The sequence below is a fragment of the Phoenix dactylifera genome, chromosome 6, assembly GCF_051530095.1.
Source record: "Phoenix dactylifera cultivar Ajwa chromosome 6, Ajwa_hap1_PhDact_Kaust_v1.1, whole genome shotgun sequence".
In the NCBI taxonomy this organism is placed as follows: Eukaryota; Viridiplantae; Streptophyta; class Magnoliopsida; order Arecales; family Arecaceae; genus Phoenix; species Phoenix dactylifera.
The window spans coordinates 3,976,965-3,994,142 of record NC_143195.1 but is presented as its reverse complement, the minus strand read 5'-3'; the positions used below and the strand labels follow the sequence as shown (position 1 = coordinate 3,994,142).

Sequence of the window (17,178 nt, the reverse complement as noted above, 5' to 3'; positions counted from 1 at the left end):
CTCACCACAGGGACTCGTAAAAAACTATCCACATCTTGAGCCAATTGGTATGCCTGGCCAAGGGTAGTAATCTCTCGGAGGATCAATTCTTTCTGGATCTCCTCGTGGAGTCCTGCTCGAAACCTAGAAAGAGTAACAGTCTCCTCTTCGATTACACCGCACCTCATGTGAAACTCCTCAAATCGTGCAATGTAATCGGCAACAGTTGAGGTTCCTTGAGTTAGTTTCTGCCACCTATCCATAAGACGTTGTCGGTAAGAGAATGGCAGATACTTCTTATTCAGTTTTTCTTTCATATCCTCCCAAGTGGTGATACGTGGAAGCCTTTGGGTCTCACGCCGATGTTCAACGTTATGCCAGTACCAGTGAGCTTGCCCAATAAGCTTCATTTTGGCAAACCGTACTCTTCTATCATCGGTCATATCGTACCACTCAAAATAATTATCCATGGCTGCTCTCCAATCAAGGTACACGCTCGGCTCTAATTGACCAGCAAATGTGGGGGCTTCTACTCGCACGATACGAAGTAGTCGCTCGTCAAGATCGCGCTGGTGATCAGGATGATGTTGGTTCCTAGGGGGATGGGGAAAAGCTACAGGTGGTGTGGTCAAACCAAACTCGGGATAAGCTGCGATTGGGGATGATGGTTCCGGAGTCCTAGAGTGTTGTACTAGAGCACGGATCTCACGTTTGAATTCGTCATGATCAGCTCGTATTGCAGCTAATTGTTCCAGAATATCTTGTATAACTCTGGGGTCCATGGTGGATAAAGGGGTCTGAGAGTCAGTGAGGAGGTACTCTCTACCACTACGGGTGGGCATATAGGAACTACTCTAGTTGGTGATATGATATGCAATGCTACTAATGAACCCTAATTGTCCAAATGTAATGCAGGACAACCTACTGATGCAACCCACTAATGCAACCTACTATGAATTCGGAAATCAGCAACTTTTCACAAAAATAACTTAAAATTAAATGTTACTAATTTGTACTTTGGTTATTTCAGAATTAAAGTAGAAAATTAGTCACTATAAGAAGTTAGGTTGCAAACACGTTTTACAGTCATTCAAAGTCTGAAAGTAATCTGATCTATGGATGTTGATGATGTCCTGACACTAAAGTGTGCTAATTTAATATTTAGATTTAATTGGTGGGTAGGATGGGTGTGGTGGAAAATGTTCTAGGTTTTGCAGTTTGACAAGAAAATAAGTTTCAAAATAGGGCTGTCATGCAAGAGAACTAGAACATATTTAGATAAGCAAGCCCAAAGGAGGAAGAACCTATTACCTGTGGTGAATGCAGTGGACCAGAATCGTCTGCTCGTGGAGTCTCGAACACGAAGTTGGCGCCGGGCAGAGTTAGCTGGAGTTTTGGACCTGTATCTACAACACAAGGCTTCATGGGCTGTTGAAATGGGCTGAAGAACACCCTGGCTTGGGCCTGAAACAGGGCCTGCGGCCAAGGGCCTTGGGCTGACGGACAGAATCAGGCCGTAGAGACGGACTGGGCTGGTGGCCTGCTGGACAAGTGGCAACAGGGCCAGACGGGAGGGTTTGGTGGAAGGCGGGCCAAGGAAGCCCGCGATGGTGGCTTGGATGACTGCAACAGGGGGTGGGGAAAAATGGAGTTAGGGGAAGGGGCTCGGTGCCTCTCGGCGAAAGGAGAAAACGGCAGGCGGCGGTCGGCAGTGGTAAGGAGGAGGGGCGGAGCTGCGGTGGCGTGCGACGGCGATGGAGAGGCGGTGAGCAGAGGGGCAGCGGCGAAGCAAGGAGGGTAGGATGCAGTGGTGGTGGCAATCGGGCGGTCGCGGGAGCGGCGGGGACGACGACGGCAAGGCGGTGCAGCTCGGTGGGGAGGGAGAACACGAGAATCGGGCGATGGCGGATCTCGGCGGCGGCAAGAGGCGGCACGGGCGGAGACGGCGAAGACGGAGCGAGGCCGGCGGAGACGGCACGGACACAGGGGCGGCGCGGCTCGGTTGACGGAGGAGAGGGCGTCGGCAGCAGAGACGGCACGGCAGGGGGCGGCGGCAATGGCGTCGGCGGCGGAAACCCTAGGGTTTCCGTTCGAAAGAAACAGAGGTTAGTTTTTTTTTTTTTTTTTGAACCTTAACGGGTTCGGGTTATCGGTTTCGGGTTTCGAATGAAACCCGCTCCGATAACTGTAAAACCGGCACGTGCAGATCACGTGATTTTTTTTTTTTTTTTGTTGGAGACCCGGGTTATCGGGTTGGGTAACGGGTTTAGAACTGACCCGTTACCGTAACTCCTTCTTCAACCTCCCGATCGATTCGGGAGGGCGTTCCGGCCGCTTCGGCGGTGGTTGCGGAGCGGTCGAACGGAACGGTGACAGTGGCTCCGTTGTCGGCGGCGACAGGCGGCGGCTGGTCGTGGTGGTGGCCGGGATTTCCTTGTGCACGGTGGTCGGCGGGTGCGTCGACAGGGCCGAGGGACAAGGTCGAGAACAGGTCGGCGACGCTCTTCCTCTTTCCGGCAGCGGGAGTCACATGTGGCCCTTCGACGCGCTCCGGTGTCCGTGGTCGACGTACGGCGTAATATTCGTGCGGCCACAGGAATCCGGGAATCCGTCGACGATCGGCCATACACCGGCTGCCGGTGGTTGCAGGTGGTGGGGCAACGGCGACGACGGAGGGATCAAGTCAGATGGACGCGAGGGGGAAATCCGGCGCAGGGACTGTGGCTCTTTCTTCTCTCTCGGCTGCAGACTTTTTTTTTTTTTTTTTTTTTGCTGTTTGCCTGTGACGCTTGATCCCGGACGGCTACGGCTTAACTTCTGGGAGACCGCAAAAGAACCACCGGTGGTCTGGCGGTGGGTGGTAGAGGTGTTCACGGTGGTGACGGCTGGTGGGAAGGGCACGCAGACAGGGTTTCCCTTTGCCTCTGGTGAGAATCGAGAGAGAGAGAAGCTAGACCCCGGGCGTTGGCAGATAATCTGGCTCGTGGCTTTGGCAGCAGGGGCAAAGCCGACGGCTCTGATACCAAGTTGATGCCGGACCAAGTTGTAAATGGAAGAAGGAGAAGAGGGGAAGAGAAGGAGGAAGAAGAAGAGAAGAAGGAGAAGGGAGGAGAAGAGAAGAAGAGGAAACGTGGGGAAAGAAATCTTTAATTCTTCATTAAAACCCTAATCAACATAAAGTTCCCTTTAAATAGGGCCCCATAAGAACAATTAAAATAAACCCCTTACATAAAATAATTCTCCACAAATAAGCCCTAAAATGCAAATAAGCCCAGAATAAAATAAACCCCAAATAAATCCTAAAACACAAATAAACCCAGAAATAACAATAAGCAAATATGCAAATAAAATGGGGACCTAGCTGATGTCCCCATCACAAAGTTTTTGTAGCATATGTCAGTCCTTCTGATGCAGCACATAATTCCACCATCAGCACCATAATATCAAGTACTCTGCCTTCACCTGCTACAATCAGCACACCACTAGCACTTCTAATGATGAAGCTCGCCTCACCAAAGCAGATTTATTCTAAACATTATTATCGGAGTTGACCTTGAGGAAAAATGATTCCACCACTTTTAATGGATAAATATAGTGCAGCTCTTGGTGTAAGAGAGAGTTTATGATGCAAACTATGGAGGCTCTGTATGTAATCTAATCTTCAGCCTTTTCTAAAGGACAGATAATACCACCCAACCGGGCAATGATATAATAAGATAGGATTTTTCTCGCAAATTAAAATGTTGTTACATAAATGATAACCAATAATAAAATTTTACTGCATTTTTCACTAATAGACAGTTCGTGACAAGGTACTCATTGCCATTCAAAGATAAAAATGTCAACAGAGAAAGATGCCTGAATATTTTATCCATCTCCAAACTGAATGGGATGGTTTTAGACAAAATTAAATCGGAATGGTTCCAGTGATGTATTTACAAACTAAAAACTATTCAGTTTCTTTTGTTATAATTTTTGTGATTTTTCGATCCGAAATTGAATTTGACACTAAATCCTAACCGAACCCGACGTCGAACCCAACACCAAACTCAAAACCAAATACACCCGATATTTAATACCTCATTATCTTTTATATTTAGTATAAATCCAAATTACTAATTCTCTAAGAATGGCCATCAGATAATCCTAGCCCTCTATCCTACTTAATTTGGATCATCCATAGCCCCATTGCACAAACCAAGAAAGACGATTTTTGATTTTTTAGTTTTGGTTTCGGTTTTACAATTTTTTAGGGAGAGTTATAATTTTTTATTTCAAAAATCAATCGATTTCAAAGGGCAGTAATTTCAATTTTCATTAACTATACCAAATCCACCCTTTTGACATCCCCATATGGCTACTGGAATATGTGAATGCTAACTAGCTGTTAAGAATATTTTGCTGTTTTGTTTGATTTTTTCTTAAAACTTTAATCTTCTTTCCATTTCTTAACATTGTTTGTTGAGAAATTCTTGTTCAAATTCTTTGTTCTTATATTTACTAATTATTAAACAGTGTTTATTTATTTTTTAAATACTTTTAAGATTTGTGAAAAGTTAAAGATTATATATTTATACAAAATAGATTTTTGGAAAAATGGACGAAAAAACTGTTAAATAGAAAATTACTCAACAAACATTTTAAAAATATTTTCATATTTTCCTTATTATAATTTAAAAATAAAAAAAGAAATTGCATGTGGCATTTTTTTTTTTCTTATCATGCCTCTCCATTCAATTTCTTCTTCGTCAAGTTATCTCTTGCATCCGTGAGGTCTTCCATTTTCTTTTCTAATCCCTTTCTTCTTCTTCTTCAAATTTCTCTCTTTTTTAAGAACTTTGTACTTGAGAATTCATAAAATCTAAAGAATTTTCTTACATGATAGAGCTAGAAACTCTGTACTATGTATTAGTATTGATGAACCACATATTTTAAAAATTGTGTATTGATTTATCTAGAGGTATGTATTAGTTTGCTAGATTATTAATTTACTTGGTGTATATCACCTAGCAATGTAGCGTATACTGATAAAAAGTATGTTCTGAAAACTGCATATCGATTTATTTAAAATTATGTATTAGATCATTGCTAGGTGTGTATCAAAAAAACTTGCAGCATATATCAGAAAGTCGTTGAGTATGTATCAGTTGGCCATATAATATATACTGATGAATATGCTATCCTGAAAACTATATATCGATTTATTTGGATGTGTGTATTGAGTTGCTATATGACTAATTTAGTAAGTATGTATTATCTGGTTGTATATTGTGTATTATGAACATCATATTCTGTAATCTATGTATCGATTTATCTAGAGATATGTATTGGCTTGTTATATCACTAATCTATTTGACATGTATACTCTAGTCATATAATATGTATTGATAAAAAATACTTTAAAAATAAAAAAAAATGATGGATTTTTTTTAAGATGATCACTAAAATAATATGATAAATGTGTCTGTCCCATATAATTTTTGTCCTTCCTTTTTTTAGTACAACGATGGATCGCACGCAACAAGTATGGGTGCAACAAACAAAATCAGAAAAGAAAAGATAGTGCAAAGGATAAGGCACAGATGCGTGGTCTTTCTTGGTGAAGCCTCTAGAGTGGTGAGCCACGAAGCAAACCACTTAGTCAGCATTGTTGGGTTATTCCTCCTATATTGGAGGAGACTTAGCCCGACAAATATAGGCTAAATTAATTAGTTTTAGCCTATTTGGTTGGACTTTTTTTGGCCCAAAACGTAAGGCCCATTAGGGCAACCTTTTATGTTGAGAAGGCAGGGTATGTGAGCCGTCTTCCACGAGTTAAAAAATAGAGCGAGGTAGGGGAGAAGATGCAGAATTGATATTCAACGCACAGTCTTGATCAAACAACGATCGGGAGGCGATCCGTGGTCCGATCGAGCTGAAATTTTGGCAGCAAGCTCGCAACACGTGGTTCTTCAATCTGTACGGTGTGATCGCTATTTACAGTCTTCTATCATAGTCAGAGTTTTTAGAAACGTGGCTGCTGTTTATGTGAGATCTTCTCAATTTTTCTCTCTTATTATTGATGTTTGCTAAGAATATTGTTTTTGAGATTATGTGGTGATATATGTCTCTAGTTTTGGCTAGAGAGAACAGATTGTATACCCATTATTTGTTGATAGTGGAAGATATTTGGGTGGATTACGGTCCCGTGGTTTTTACTCTCCACATTGGGAAGGTTTTTCTCATAAAATTTGGTGTTCCTTTTGTGTTTTTTGTTTTTTTGATCAGTTAAGTATTTGTGAACGCCTTGATATATATATTAGGTGGATTGGCTCTAGTTGTTTGTTTTATAACATGTTTATACAAGGTGGGAGAGTTGTTGATTCCGTTGTGTTTTAATTATCTTGTTTGTTGTTATCTCCCAATCCCAACAAGCATTTCTATTCACCTCCCTGTAGACAGTATGGTCTGATAGAAATCATACTCATCTAAGAGTCTGCGGATATCATGGAGTAGTAGCCTACAACCATCAGTGTGTTTCTAACTCTGAATCCACTCGATCACTATAGCCGAATTTTTTTCGAAAAGGATGTAGTTCGCCCCCAGCATATGCCTCGTATAGATGATGCTCTTTTATATGGCTCTGAGTTTGACAACGATGATAATTATATCGAAGATCTGTGATCCCTTATCGTTGCATTATAGTCTCTGACAAGGAATCCTACACCCTCCACCTCCTCCCCTGCGATGCCGCGGTGGAGGCCCTCTGCTCCCATTCTTTAATCACACCGCACTGCAAAACGACAGGTTGCGTTGCTTCAAAACAATGCGGTATCATTCATCTCCTTCCGTCCTCGCCACGCACGGCACATGGTTTCTCCGTGTGCGGCCCCTCGAAGTTCGCGCCTTCACGGGACCGACTCCAAGACGGAAACGCAAGCCAACCGTGTCCATGTGAGCCGTCTCACGATAAGCCACCGGCCCCCTGCCTTCGCAGAGAAAATCTTTAGCGAGACAAAGAAAATAGTGGGGCCCGCCCACCACCCTTCTCACGCCTTTGAGAGACGCCCATCATCCTAGGTTCGTTCCAAAATCCAAAACCAATTTACTTCTCAAATGCACCCCATGTACCACCAATTTACTCCATGAACTTGCTAGACTTCTATTTGGCTAGTCTTACATGGAGCCCATTGTGAAACAAATGGTAGGGAAAGGCTCAATGTAACGCTGTCCCTCTCATGCTCTTTCCGCACTCCTTCCTCTCTGGACCGCACTGCGATTGTATAAGAGCACAAGCAAAGCCTTCATCATTTGTTTCCATCACCAACACCACCATAGTTGCAAGCCCATTTAAATTCCTTCCTTTCCCTACCCCGTATCTCTCCTCACCATACACCCCATGGAGAGGTGAGAGAGAATAAAAGATAAAGGAAAGAAGAGGCCAGAGAGATCGGAGTTTAGGACAAGCTTGAAGCAATCCTTGAACTGCACATATTTTTCTCTCTTGCACCTCTCGATCTCCGTCCCCCTAGTCCATCCTTTTCACCAAGATGACTTTAGACACCGCAGCCTTTGCTCTCTTATGTTGTCTTTCAATCTCCATCTTCGTTGGTGCCGAGAGTCCGTATAGATTTTTCACTTGGAATGTTACTTTTGGAGACATATACCCCCTTGGTGTAAGGCAGCAGGTATTCTCGCTACTCTCTCTCTCTCTCTCTCACTCTCTTCTGTTTCTTTCTTCTTTCAAGGAGATCTTTTTTGTGGCACTGTCATGATCTTTTCTTTGGTGAATTTGGTGTAGGGGATACTGATCAATGGGCAATTCCCGGGACCAGATATCTACTCGGTCTCCAACGACAATCTCATCATCAACGTGCACAATAGCTTGACCGAGCCCTTCCTCATCTCATGGTTAAGTGTTGATTCCTACTTTTCCCTTATTCGTTTGTTTTTCTCCTTGTGTTTTAGTGGTTAAGTTTTGTCATTTAAAATGTTCAACTTCGCAACTTAGTACATTATTATACGTGGTTTATTGCTATTACGTACGCAGTATTGAGTATATTGAGATTTTAGATGTGAAAACTGGACTTGTTCCCCTAGGTATCCATTATGGCGTACATTGTTCCCACGTTACTTTTATGAGTTCATTCTTCCCCTCCACTTCTACACGTTCCTGTGGCTACGGGAACAAACCGTGCTCGTTAAAAATAATTACTATGATTAGGAAAAAATAATTCTGGGATTACTTTGGGCGTTTTTGAAGTATGAAACAGACTCGATCAGAGATCCGCATTGTTTAATGTTTACTTCCTCAAAAGCTGGATTTAAAGCAACACGATGGTTTACCATGCATTGGAGTTTGTTATGGTGGATCTCGTCAGTTAGATGGTTGTTGGTTAAAATCTATAAGACAAAATTATTTGTGTTGTTCATGCTTCCATGACATGATCATCTGTAAAAGTTGATATCTCTTGCCACCGGAAATCAGCCTAACCAAGATGCCAAACTGGTTGAGTTGCTAGAGGGCTCGAATGATTTGCTATTCAGACTGTAAAGATCGGTTGAAGGTCACGATGTGCTTTCGAGATGGAGAGACGGTGGTTGCTGTACTTGAGTGGCTATAGCTCCAATACTAGTTGCTGCTGATCAGATGATGCTGGAAAGTGGAGATCATGCTTGAATCTTCTCTCCAATCCAATATAAAGCAAAAATGAAGAAATCCTCTTGAGGGAGAATATCGAACAAACACTCTCCAATGCCTAAGACAGAATTTTAGAAAACAGTGGAGTTATTGTAAGAGTGGCAGAGTGGCAGAGTGGCAACATAAAGGTGTAAAAGGGCTTTAGAGCACTTACCTGGACAACCACTTGGAAATGATTAGTGTAGGCGAGGGTTGGTGCTCGTCGTCGAGAAATTCAGGCATATGGATTGGCCATCTTAGGTAGCCCATCGCATATTCCGAAGGTCACGCGCAGGCATTTCACTTGTATATCATGCTTTGTGCATCTCACCTATGCAGTTAAAGAAACCGTTCACAATCGTGGCCGAGACGTCGCCAATTGGAAAGAGAATTTGAAATTCAAAGGACTCCATGCGCCTATGAGTTAGCCACATAGTGGGCTTTGACCGGTTGATTGGGAGCTTCGACTGGTTGATTGGGAGCTTCGTGGTGAGCTTTGATTGATCGATTTGCTATATCGACTGTGGTTGGTTCCGAAGGATGTCAATATTTAAATATAGAATTTTCTGCATAACATCTTTTTAAAAATTTAAATTTGCGTGAATACCCTCTTAAAATATATATTTATTTCTGTATCCTTATAAAATACTTTTTTTAACAAATGCTCATAATATAATGATTCTTCTAATATCGTTAATAAAAACCATATTTATTTTAATTAAAAAAATAAAAATTTAAAATTACTTTTTTTGTCCCCCATTATGATCGCCTTATAAATGTTTCTTTTTGTACATCTACTCATTAAGGATATTTTAATCATTTTAATTTAAAATTGTTAATTTTTTGACTGTGTTAGATGATGTGGGTACATATGCAAAAATAAAAATTAAAAAAAGGACAGAATAGCAAACAAATATTTTACGAGGGTATATATGCAAATATCAATTTTGGAAGGAATATATGCACAATTTGATATTTAGGAGAATATGTATGTAAAAAATTCTTAAATATAAGTATAAAACACTTCAAAAATATATGTGGGTGGAATGAATGCACTCTTTCTTAAGTTCAAAGAATATTGCTAATATCCAAGATTGATGCTGGGCAATTGTGACACGAAGCTTCCTGCCACAGTATTTTTTCCAGCATCAAATCTATACTTTCTATTCACCAAAGTATTAGTTGACGTTTCCTTCTCTTTTCATTTTGTGGTTATCTCATAAAATTAGTAAAAAAAAAAAAGTAGACCATAGATGCCAGATTTCGGCCGGGTGAGATCATCAATTTTTTTGTTAAAAAATATTTTTGTTGATATTTTCGATGATAATTATGAAAACTATGGGTAATATGTATGTAATCTAATCTTCAGCCTCTTTTGAACGACAGATAACACCATCCAACTGGGCAATGCTACAATAAGATATAATATCTTTTGAAAAAAAAAATATTACATAAATGATGACCAGTAACAAAATTTTTACTGCACAAAGACAATACATGACAAGGTGCTTGTTGCCATGCAAAAGAGCAACCAAAAGGCTTAAACACAAGGTTTTAAATAATTATTCCATTATAATGGTCTCCTATTAAATCTGTTATTGATTGTTATAATGGCTATTATATTAAAATGATCACTAAATAATGGCTATTATAGTGATTTTATAATAGAAATAAAAAAAATAATAGCATTATCTTACCTTTTATCTTTTATGAAATAATATAATATAATGTTTTGCATCGTACATTCATTTTAAGGTAAATTTGAGGGGAAAAAATAAAATTTGAAAATAATATTTTGTGTACAAGAAAGTATAAGTAAAATAATAGCCATTATTTATGTCATAATAGTGCTGTAATGGAAAATAATAGAAACTGATGGAAAATAGCAGTCGTTATTATTTTTTTTAGTGTTACTAATCTCAATAACGTAAAATGGGTGGATAAAATTGCTATAATGCTGTTATAATGATTGTAATACCGTTATTTAAAACCATACTTATCCTTATACACCACTATATTGAAAAACAAAACCGTTCCACTATTTATTGAAGCTATAAATATTTAAAATTTATGAATGTTTTAATAATTAATAATATTTTTTCAAGGTTTCACTTTGAATATTACTTGTTTTACTTTTTAGTCCTTTTAATTGTTTACAACTTTCTCTTGCTATCATAATACTTTCATTTACCGAATGAAAGAAATTAAATTGTGGCCTAATATTTTCTGAAAAAACAAAAATATAACCTTTTGTCTAAAAAATCTATGCTATTTTAGTATTTCTCATTGCATGGCAACCCTACGTCCCCGAATCTATCCTTCTCAAGGATTATATTTTGTCAGAAGAAAGTAGTTATCCAAGTTCCAAAATCATCATGTAAGTAAATGGATTCTAATGCAATCTTGGGAGCAGGAATGGAGTGCAGCAAAGGAGAAACTCATGGGAGGATGGGGTCTCAGGAACCAACTGCCCAATTCCACCAGGGAAGAACTTCACCTACATTTTGCAGGCGAAGGACCAAATTGGCAGCTTCTTCTACTTCCCCTCACTCTACTTCCACAAGGCGGCCGGCGGCTTCGGCGGTTTTCGAATCCTCAGCCGGCCTCTCATCCCTGTCCCCTTTCCGGAGCCCGCCGGTGACTACACCGTCCTCATCGGCGATTGGTACAAGGCCAATCATAAAGTAAGTCTCTCTCTCTTTGTACCCTATGCATTAAGCATTTGCATTCCGATTCTTCATGAACCAGCGAAAAGAGTAAGGTCTCTAGGGTTTAGGATGAAGTCCAATCTTCCATGAACAAATCTTGGAATCCAGGCTTTCACCTTTTTTGATAAATAATTTCAAATTTAGATATAAATATATATAATTATTTAAATGAGTTCTGAAGTAATGATTTATTTTTTTGGAGTCACAATGGACCAATCTTACCGTTGTGCTAAAACTCATTCTTGAAGCCAGGTATAAACTTATTTTCATAATTTGCCTACAAATATTAATTTCCAAGTCTCAACTTCAAATTGCTGAAAACTGGAATAAGATTGAGTGGACCATTCCTTTCAAAAAAGAAAAAAGAAAAAAAAAGTTTGAGAGGACCCAATTTAACAGTGAAATTTATCTGTTGGTAGCTGAACTGCAGATCAGTGCAAGGCAGGTATAATGCCTAATTTAGGTAGAAGCTGACATAAATGTCTGCCCCCACCTGAAAGTGTGTACGTGGCAGCAGTTGGTTTGCCAACTATATTTGTAACGAGTTCTGTGGTCCGTTTGGAAGGTGGCCTAAAGATTGGAAAAAGGTTGTAGAAAAGTTACCACGTATCTGATAATAGCTTTTACTCCAGGTTTTGAGAGCCAGGCTAGACCGTGGCAAGAAGCTTGCTTTCCCGGATGGCATTCTCATTAACGGCCGTGGCCCCAACGGCGCTTCTTTTACAGTTGATCAAGGTACTTTTAAGTATAAAATTAATCTTTTTCCATACCTTTTCCTATATTATAGGTGGTCTTCAGCAACAATATAGTCAATGAGTGCATATAATGTTATACATGGTGTGCATTATTTGATGGTCGTCCATCTTCTGATGGTGGCCATTAAGAGCTGAACAACACTCTGCAGCGTAGTTGCACCCATAACCCGGCACTGAAAACCTGTTATAGATCAAATGCCGCTAAATATAGCCAAACTTTGTATCTGTAATGTTATTGGAGCCTTTGATGGTTTTGGAGGCCATTCCTTTTCATTATGCAAAAATATAATTGGATCTAAATAATAACCATTATTTAGCTTTTATTTTTTACAATAGTTTTTAGTTTATATTTTTTTTACTTTATCATAAAGAATAATAGTTTTTTTTTAAAATTCAGATATGCGTAAAAACCTGTTTGGTGAACAATGATTTGAAAAAAATCCCCCTAATATTCTGTTGTGATCCATTAATTTACATAATAATGGTTAATAGTAGCGTTAGTTATTGCTAGTATTTTATTCAAAAAAAAGATCCAGACTGAAAAATGCTCAATCCATTGGTGTGAAAAAATTTTAATGATTGATCGAGTAGTAGATTGATTAATTGACACTACTTTCTTCCATATACTGCGCTAGTCCCCGACTACGACGTCAGTTTGTGACCAAGTGATAAATGGATAGGTGATCGATAGCAATACTCAGTTGATCATGGATGCATGCCAAAGACTTGATAGAGTACATGTAAAGCTTTGCCTAGACTCAATTTGATATCAATACTCATTGGTTGATCATGGATGGATGCCAATAAGCATGACTTGATGGAGTACATGAAAAGCTTTAACTAGACTCAACCTTGTAGCTTGTCCTAAGAACTAATGGCTGTTATTTTTAATGGCTGTTATTTTTATTATTAACAAATATCATGATGTAAATACATTGAAAATGTTATTGAAACCTAGATTTTTAAGCAAATGCAATAGTATAGCTAATCCGATGAATCATATAAACTTTTTGTGCAGGCAAGATTTACAGGCTTCGGATCTCAAATGTTGGGCTCCAACATTCACTCAACATTCGAATCCAAGGTCATAAAATGAAGCTGGTGGAGGTGGAGGGCACTCACACTCTCCAGAACACATACTCCTCCATCGACATCCATGTTGGCCAGTCGGTATCGGTTCTCATCACCGCCGACCAGCCGCCTAAGGATTACTATGTCGCCGTCTCCACTCGTTTCACCACCACCACCCTAACAACCACTGCTGTTCTTCATTACAGCAACTCCAGGGAGAAAGTTTCTGGCCCAATTCCAGGTGGGCCCACCACCCAGATCGACTGGTCTCTTAATCAGGGCCGTTCATTCCGGTATCACTCCTTTGATCACTTGCTTCTTTTTTTTATTTTTATTTTTTTCTCCCTTAGAGTTCTATCAAGAAAATTAGCCATTCCATCTGAATAGAAATAATCTTTTCAAATATAGTCTTGGACATCAAGTTCTGCTTTGGTTATTATCTCTGGCCCAACATCAAGCTCATGAGTCCACTAACTGCACCGACCATGGAATGCCTCCATTTGGAATTTTAGATGTCTGGGCTAGTTAGTTGATTAGGCTTATAATGGGGTTGGGTCAGTTTGGGTTTCAAGATTAGGGTTCGGACTGAATCCTGACTGCATGCGGCTCAGTCCAGGTCAAGCTCAATTGATTGGCCTAGCCATGATAAGAGTTGAAAATATTCATTCTATATTTTCTAGGCCATTTTGATCTCTGAATTTAGAGGACTTCAAAATCGGAAGTTTAATCTAAATTGTGGATGCCTTTCCTTTTTTTATCAATCTTCACCTTCTTCTTCTTTTTATTTCTTTGCTTGTTTATTGATTTTGTTTTCTCTTTATAGCTCAAAGATTTGATGTTAGACCACGATTGCCTATCAACTCTATAACATGGATATAAATTTACTTCTCAAAAAAAGAAAAAAATATGTGCATAAATTTTGGCTCTTGTTAAGTTAACAGGTAAGTCATGTTATTATATATATTAACCTTGTATTGCTACTTTTGTTTCGCTTAAGATGCCCTCCCCACAGGATCTCTTCTTATCATGGTGAACAAAGAACTCTCTGATCTACTCTAATGCTTTTTTCTTTTTATTTTTTTGAATAACTTGATTATTTGGAGCTAACTTACTACAGACACAATATCCTCAAGTATCTGATCTTAAACTTATTAGCAACACTGAGGGGCATGACATGCAAGAGTTCATTCAAATACCTTACAATGTCATAGAATTTTGTAACATTTTTAAGAAAAAACCAGTCTATAGATTCTTGATGCCCCCTACTTATATTGTTGAACTCAAGGCTGATTAACAGTAGCATTCAGACTGATGGTTCTATCTTTGGAATCACAGGACCAACCTCACTGCAAGTGGACCAAGGCCAAACCCCCAAGGTTCATACCACTATGGCATGATCAATGTCACTCGCACCATAAGGCTCGCCAACTCGGCCGCCCAAGTGAACGGCAAGCAACGTTACGCAGTCAACAGCGTGTCCTACGTCGAGCCGGACACCCCCTTAAAACTTGCGGACCACTTCAAGATTGGAGGAGTTTTCCGGCTTGGAAGCATCTCCGACAACCCCACAGGTACAAAGGTGTACCTCGACACCTCGGTCATGGCTGCCGACTTCCGAACATTCGTAGAGATTGTGTTCGAAAACAAGGAGAGCATTGTCCAGAGCTGGCACCTTGATGGCTATAACTTCTGGGTCGTGGGGTATAGAGCCCATTTCTTACAGATTTATAGTTGATCTTAGTGCTCCTTATCTAGGTTTTTGGCATTGGAGATGGTGTTGATTCTCTGTATTTCTGCAGGATGGATGGTGGGAAATGGAGTCCAGCTAGTCGAAAAGGTTACAATCTTAGAGATGCAGTATCTCGCTGCACTGCCCAAGTAAATTAAGCCTGAACCCTTATTATGTTTTCTCATGCAAGAGCATCACCAAAGCAAATGCACCTAGCTGTTGGAATGTCTAGAAAGAAACTTAAAATCTTATTGATTGATGTTTATATATTAGTGCACATGAAACTTTAGCATTGGTCTCTATCCTGTGTCCCAGGTGTTCCCTTGAGTGTAAAACATTATAAGGTCAGTTTCGAACATAAGAACAAGAATTTTTATGACATGAATCAGAAATTTTTTTGCAATATTAAACACTAAACTATGAGTATTTCATTGTAGATGAGGATTATTATAGAAGATTGGACGGAAAAAAACTTGGAGAACAAATAAGTCATAAATAACTAAAGAAAATTCATACAATAACAAGAGAATGCTACAACCAAGAGGTGTCTAAAGCTTGACTGCTTATTGTTTAAAACACATGTTAATCTTTTTTTTTGTTTTTTTGAAAGTTGAAAACTAATGGTACATGTATTTTACGTTATAATTTTGTGACTTTTCAGTATAATTTATTTTTAAATGACTTATCTAGTTTGCCTTAAAATTCAGTAACTTATTCTGGTCGGGTTGTTGTTCTTGCAGGTATATCCTAGGTCATGGACTGCAGTGTATGTTATGCTTGACAATGTGGGGATGTGGAACGTGAGGACTGAGTTCTGGTCACGTCGATATCTTGGGCAGCAATTTTATCTACGTGTATACTCTCCACTCGAATCAATAAGGGATGAGTATCCTATCCCCAAGAATGCCCTTCTCTGTGGCAAGGCAACTGGCCGATACACTCGCCCTCTCTAAACTTGGCCATAGAAGATGAGATAATACTCGACTGAAAAGAAAATATATGGACCCCATACATAATTAATCATATGTTTTTTAGCATCAAATCAAAGTATAGATGAGGTGGCTGCCTTCTCTTCCTAAAGGAAATCATGGATACCTATTTCATTACCTTAATGAAATTCTATTTACTTTTCTCAAAAAGAAAAAAAATCTATTGAATTTATTGATAAATTTTTAGATGGATGCATATGAATTCTATCCATTTTTTGTGGTCTTTTCTCCTTACCCAATATATAGATGTGATAGGCACATATATATTTTTAATATCTTTTTCCTTCAGCTATCAAGCCTGCAAAGAGTATTGTGGCAATGCAAGTTATTGGGGAAAGCCAAATATATAAGATACTTTGGGATCCTTTGGTTCGTCGGTTTGCTACTAGAATGTTTTTCATAGAAAACTTATGCCTCGAAAAGTAGTTTTTGTATATTTGGTTGACTCTGAAAAAGTAGTATATTTCATAATAGCTTATATTTGGTTGAGCATTTACCTTTCTAGAAAAAATATGTAAAATACCTGTTATGCCCTAAATAAAGAAAAATATCTTATCATATTTTATCTAAAAGTTTTAGTGGATTTTTTTAAAAAAAATTATTCTAATTTTCAGTCGGTGGGAATTTGACTTTTCCATGTTTGATAAGGATTTCTTTTTTTCATGAAATATGGCAATTTTATTCTTATGGAAAAGCTACTTTTCTATTTCTCTTTTGAAAACTCTAACCAAACATAAAGTATTCTGCAATTTTTTTCGTTGACCCCACTTTTTTCTTGCCTCTTTCCATAAACCAAATGAGTTCTTGCGCCATCCTCCTTCAAACCAGGCTATTGGAATCTTACCATCTGGTTAGGTGCATGTCTTCATATGGCTGGGCCATTTCTTTTAGTCTGACTCCTTTTTGGAGAACTTAATCCAAGAGGGATATTAAACATGATTGCATCGAATCAACGGCCTCGCTCCTGAAAAGGCCCGCATGGAAAGACAGGCAGGACACATTGAAAGAAACAACAAATGAATCAATGGTTCTTGGAAAAATATATAGTAAAAAAGAAGGCAAAGAGCAGAATCCTCAGCAGAACAAGGTTCAAGAGCTAAAACACACCAAACTAAAAGACCACCGCAGCAAGATAAAATGCTGCAGACCTCTATTATTCCTCATGGGAAAAAAGAAAAAAAAAGAAACCAGCAGCTATATATATATATATTTCCTGTTGCATTCGAGTTGGGTAGGGTTGCTCAATACACTTCCCACTACCAGAAAACACGCGTATAGTGACGGACTG

General features: G+C 39.2%; 1 protein-coding gene across 1 annotated transcript; it reads left to right on the top strand.

The window, feature by feature from the left end:
- Positions 1 to 7,335: 7,335 nt before the first annotated feature.
- On the top strand, positions 7,336 to 16,010 carry LOC103713173 (L-ascorbate oxidase homolog). Its single transcript, XM_008800000.6, has 8 exons — positions 7,336 to 7,646; positions 7,760 to 7,869; positions 11,052 to 11,322; positions 11,979 to 12,081; positions 13,120 to 13,465; positions 14,508 to 14,873; positions 14,972 to 15,050; positions 15,642 to 16,010. The coding sequence occupies exons 1-8, from the start codon at positions 7,509 to 7,511 to the stop codon at positions 15,852 to 15,854; spliced, it is 1,626 nt and encodes a 541-aa protein (XP_008798222.4). The 5' UTR covers positions 7,336 to 7,508; the 3' UTR covers positions 15,855 to 16,010.
- Positions 16,011 to 17,178: the final 1,168 nt, after the last annotated feature.

Bases quoted from the DNA above. Each gene is read 5' to 3' on its own strand.
- LOC103713173 (XM_008800000.6), top strand. From the start codon at position 7,509: ATGACTTTAGACACCGCAGCCTTTGCTCTCTTATGTTGTCTTTCAATC. The intron at 12,082-13,119 runs GTACTTTTAAGT...CTTTTTGTGCAG, and splicing joins TTCTTTTACAGTTGATCAAG to GCAAGATTTACAGGCTTCGG. The intron at 13,466-14,507 runs GTATCACTCCTT...TTGGAATCACAG, and splicing joins AATCAGGGCCGTTCATTCCG to GACCAACCTCACTGCAAGTG.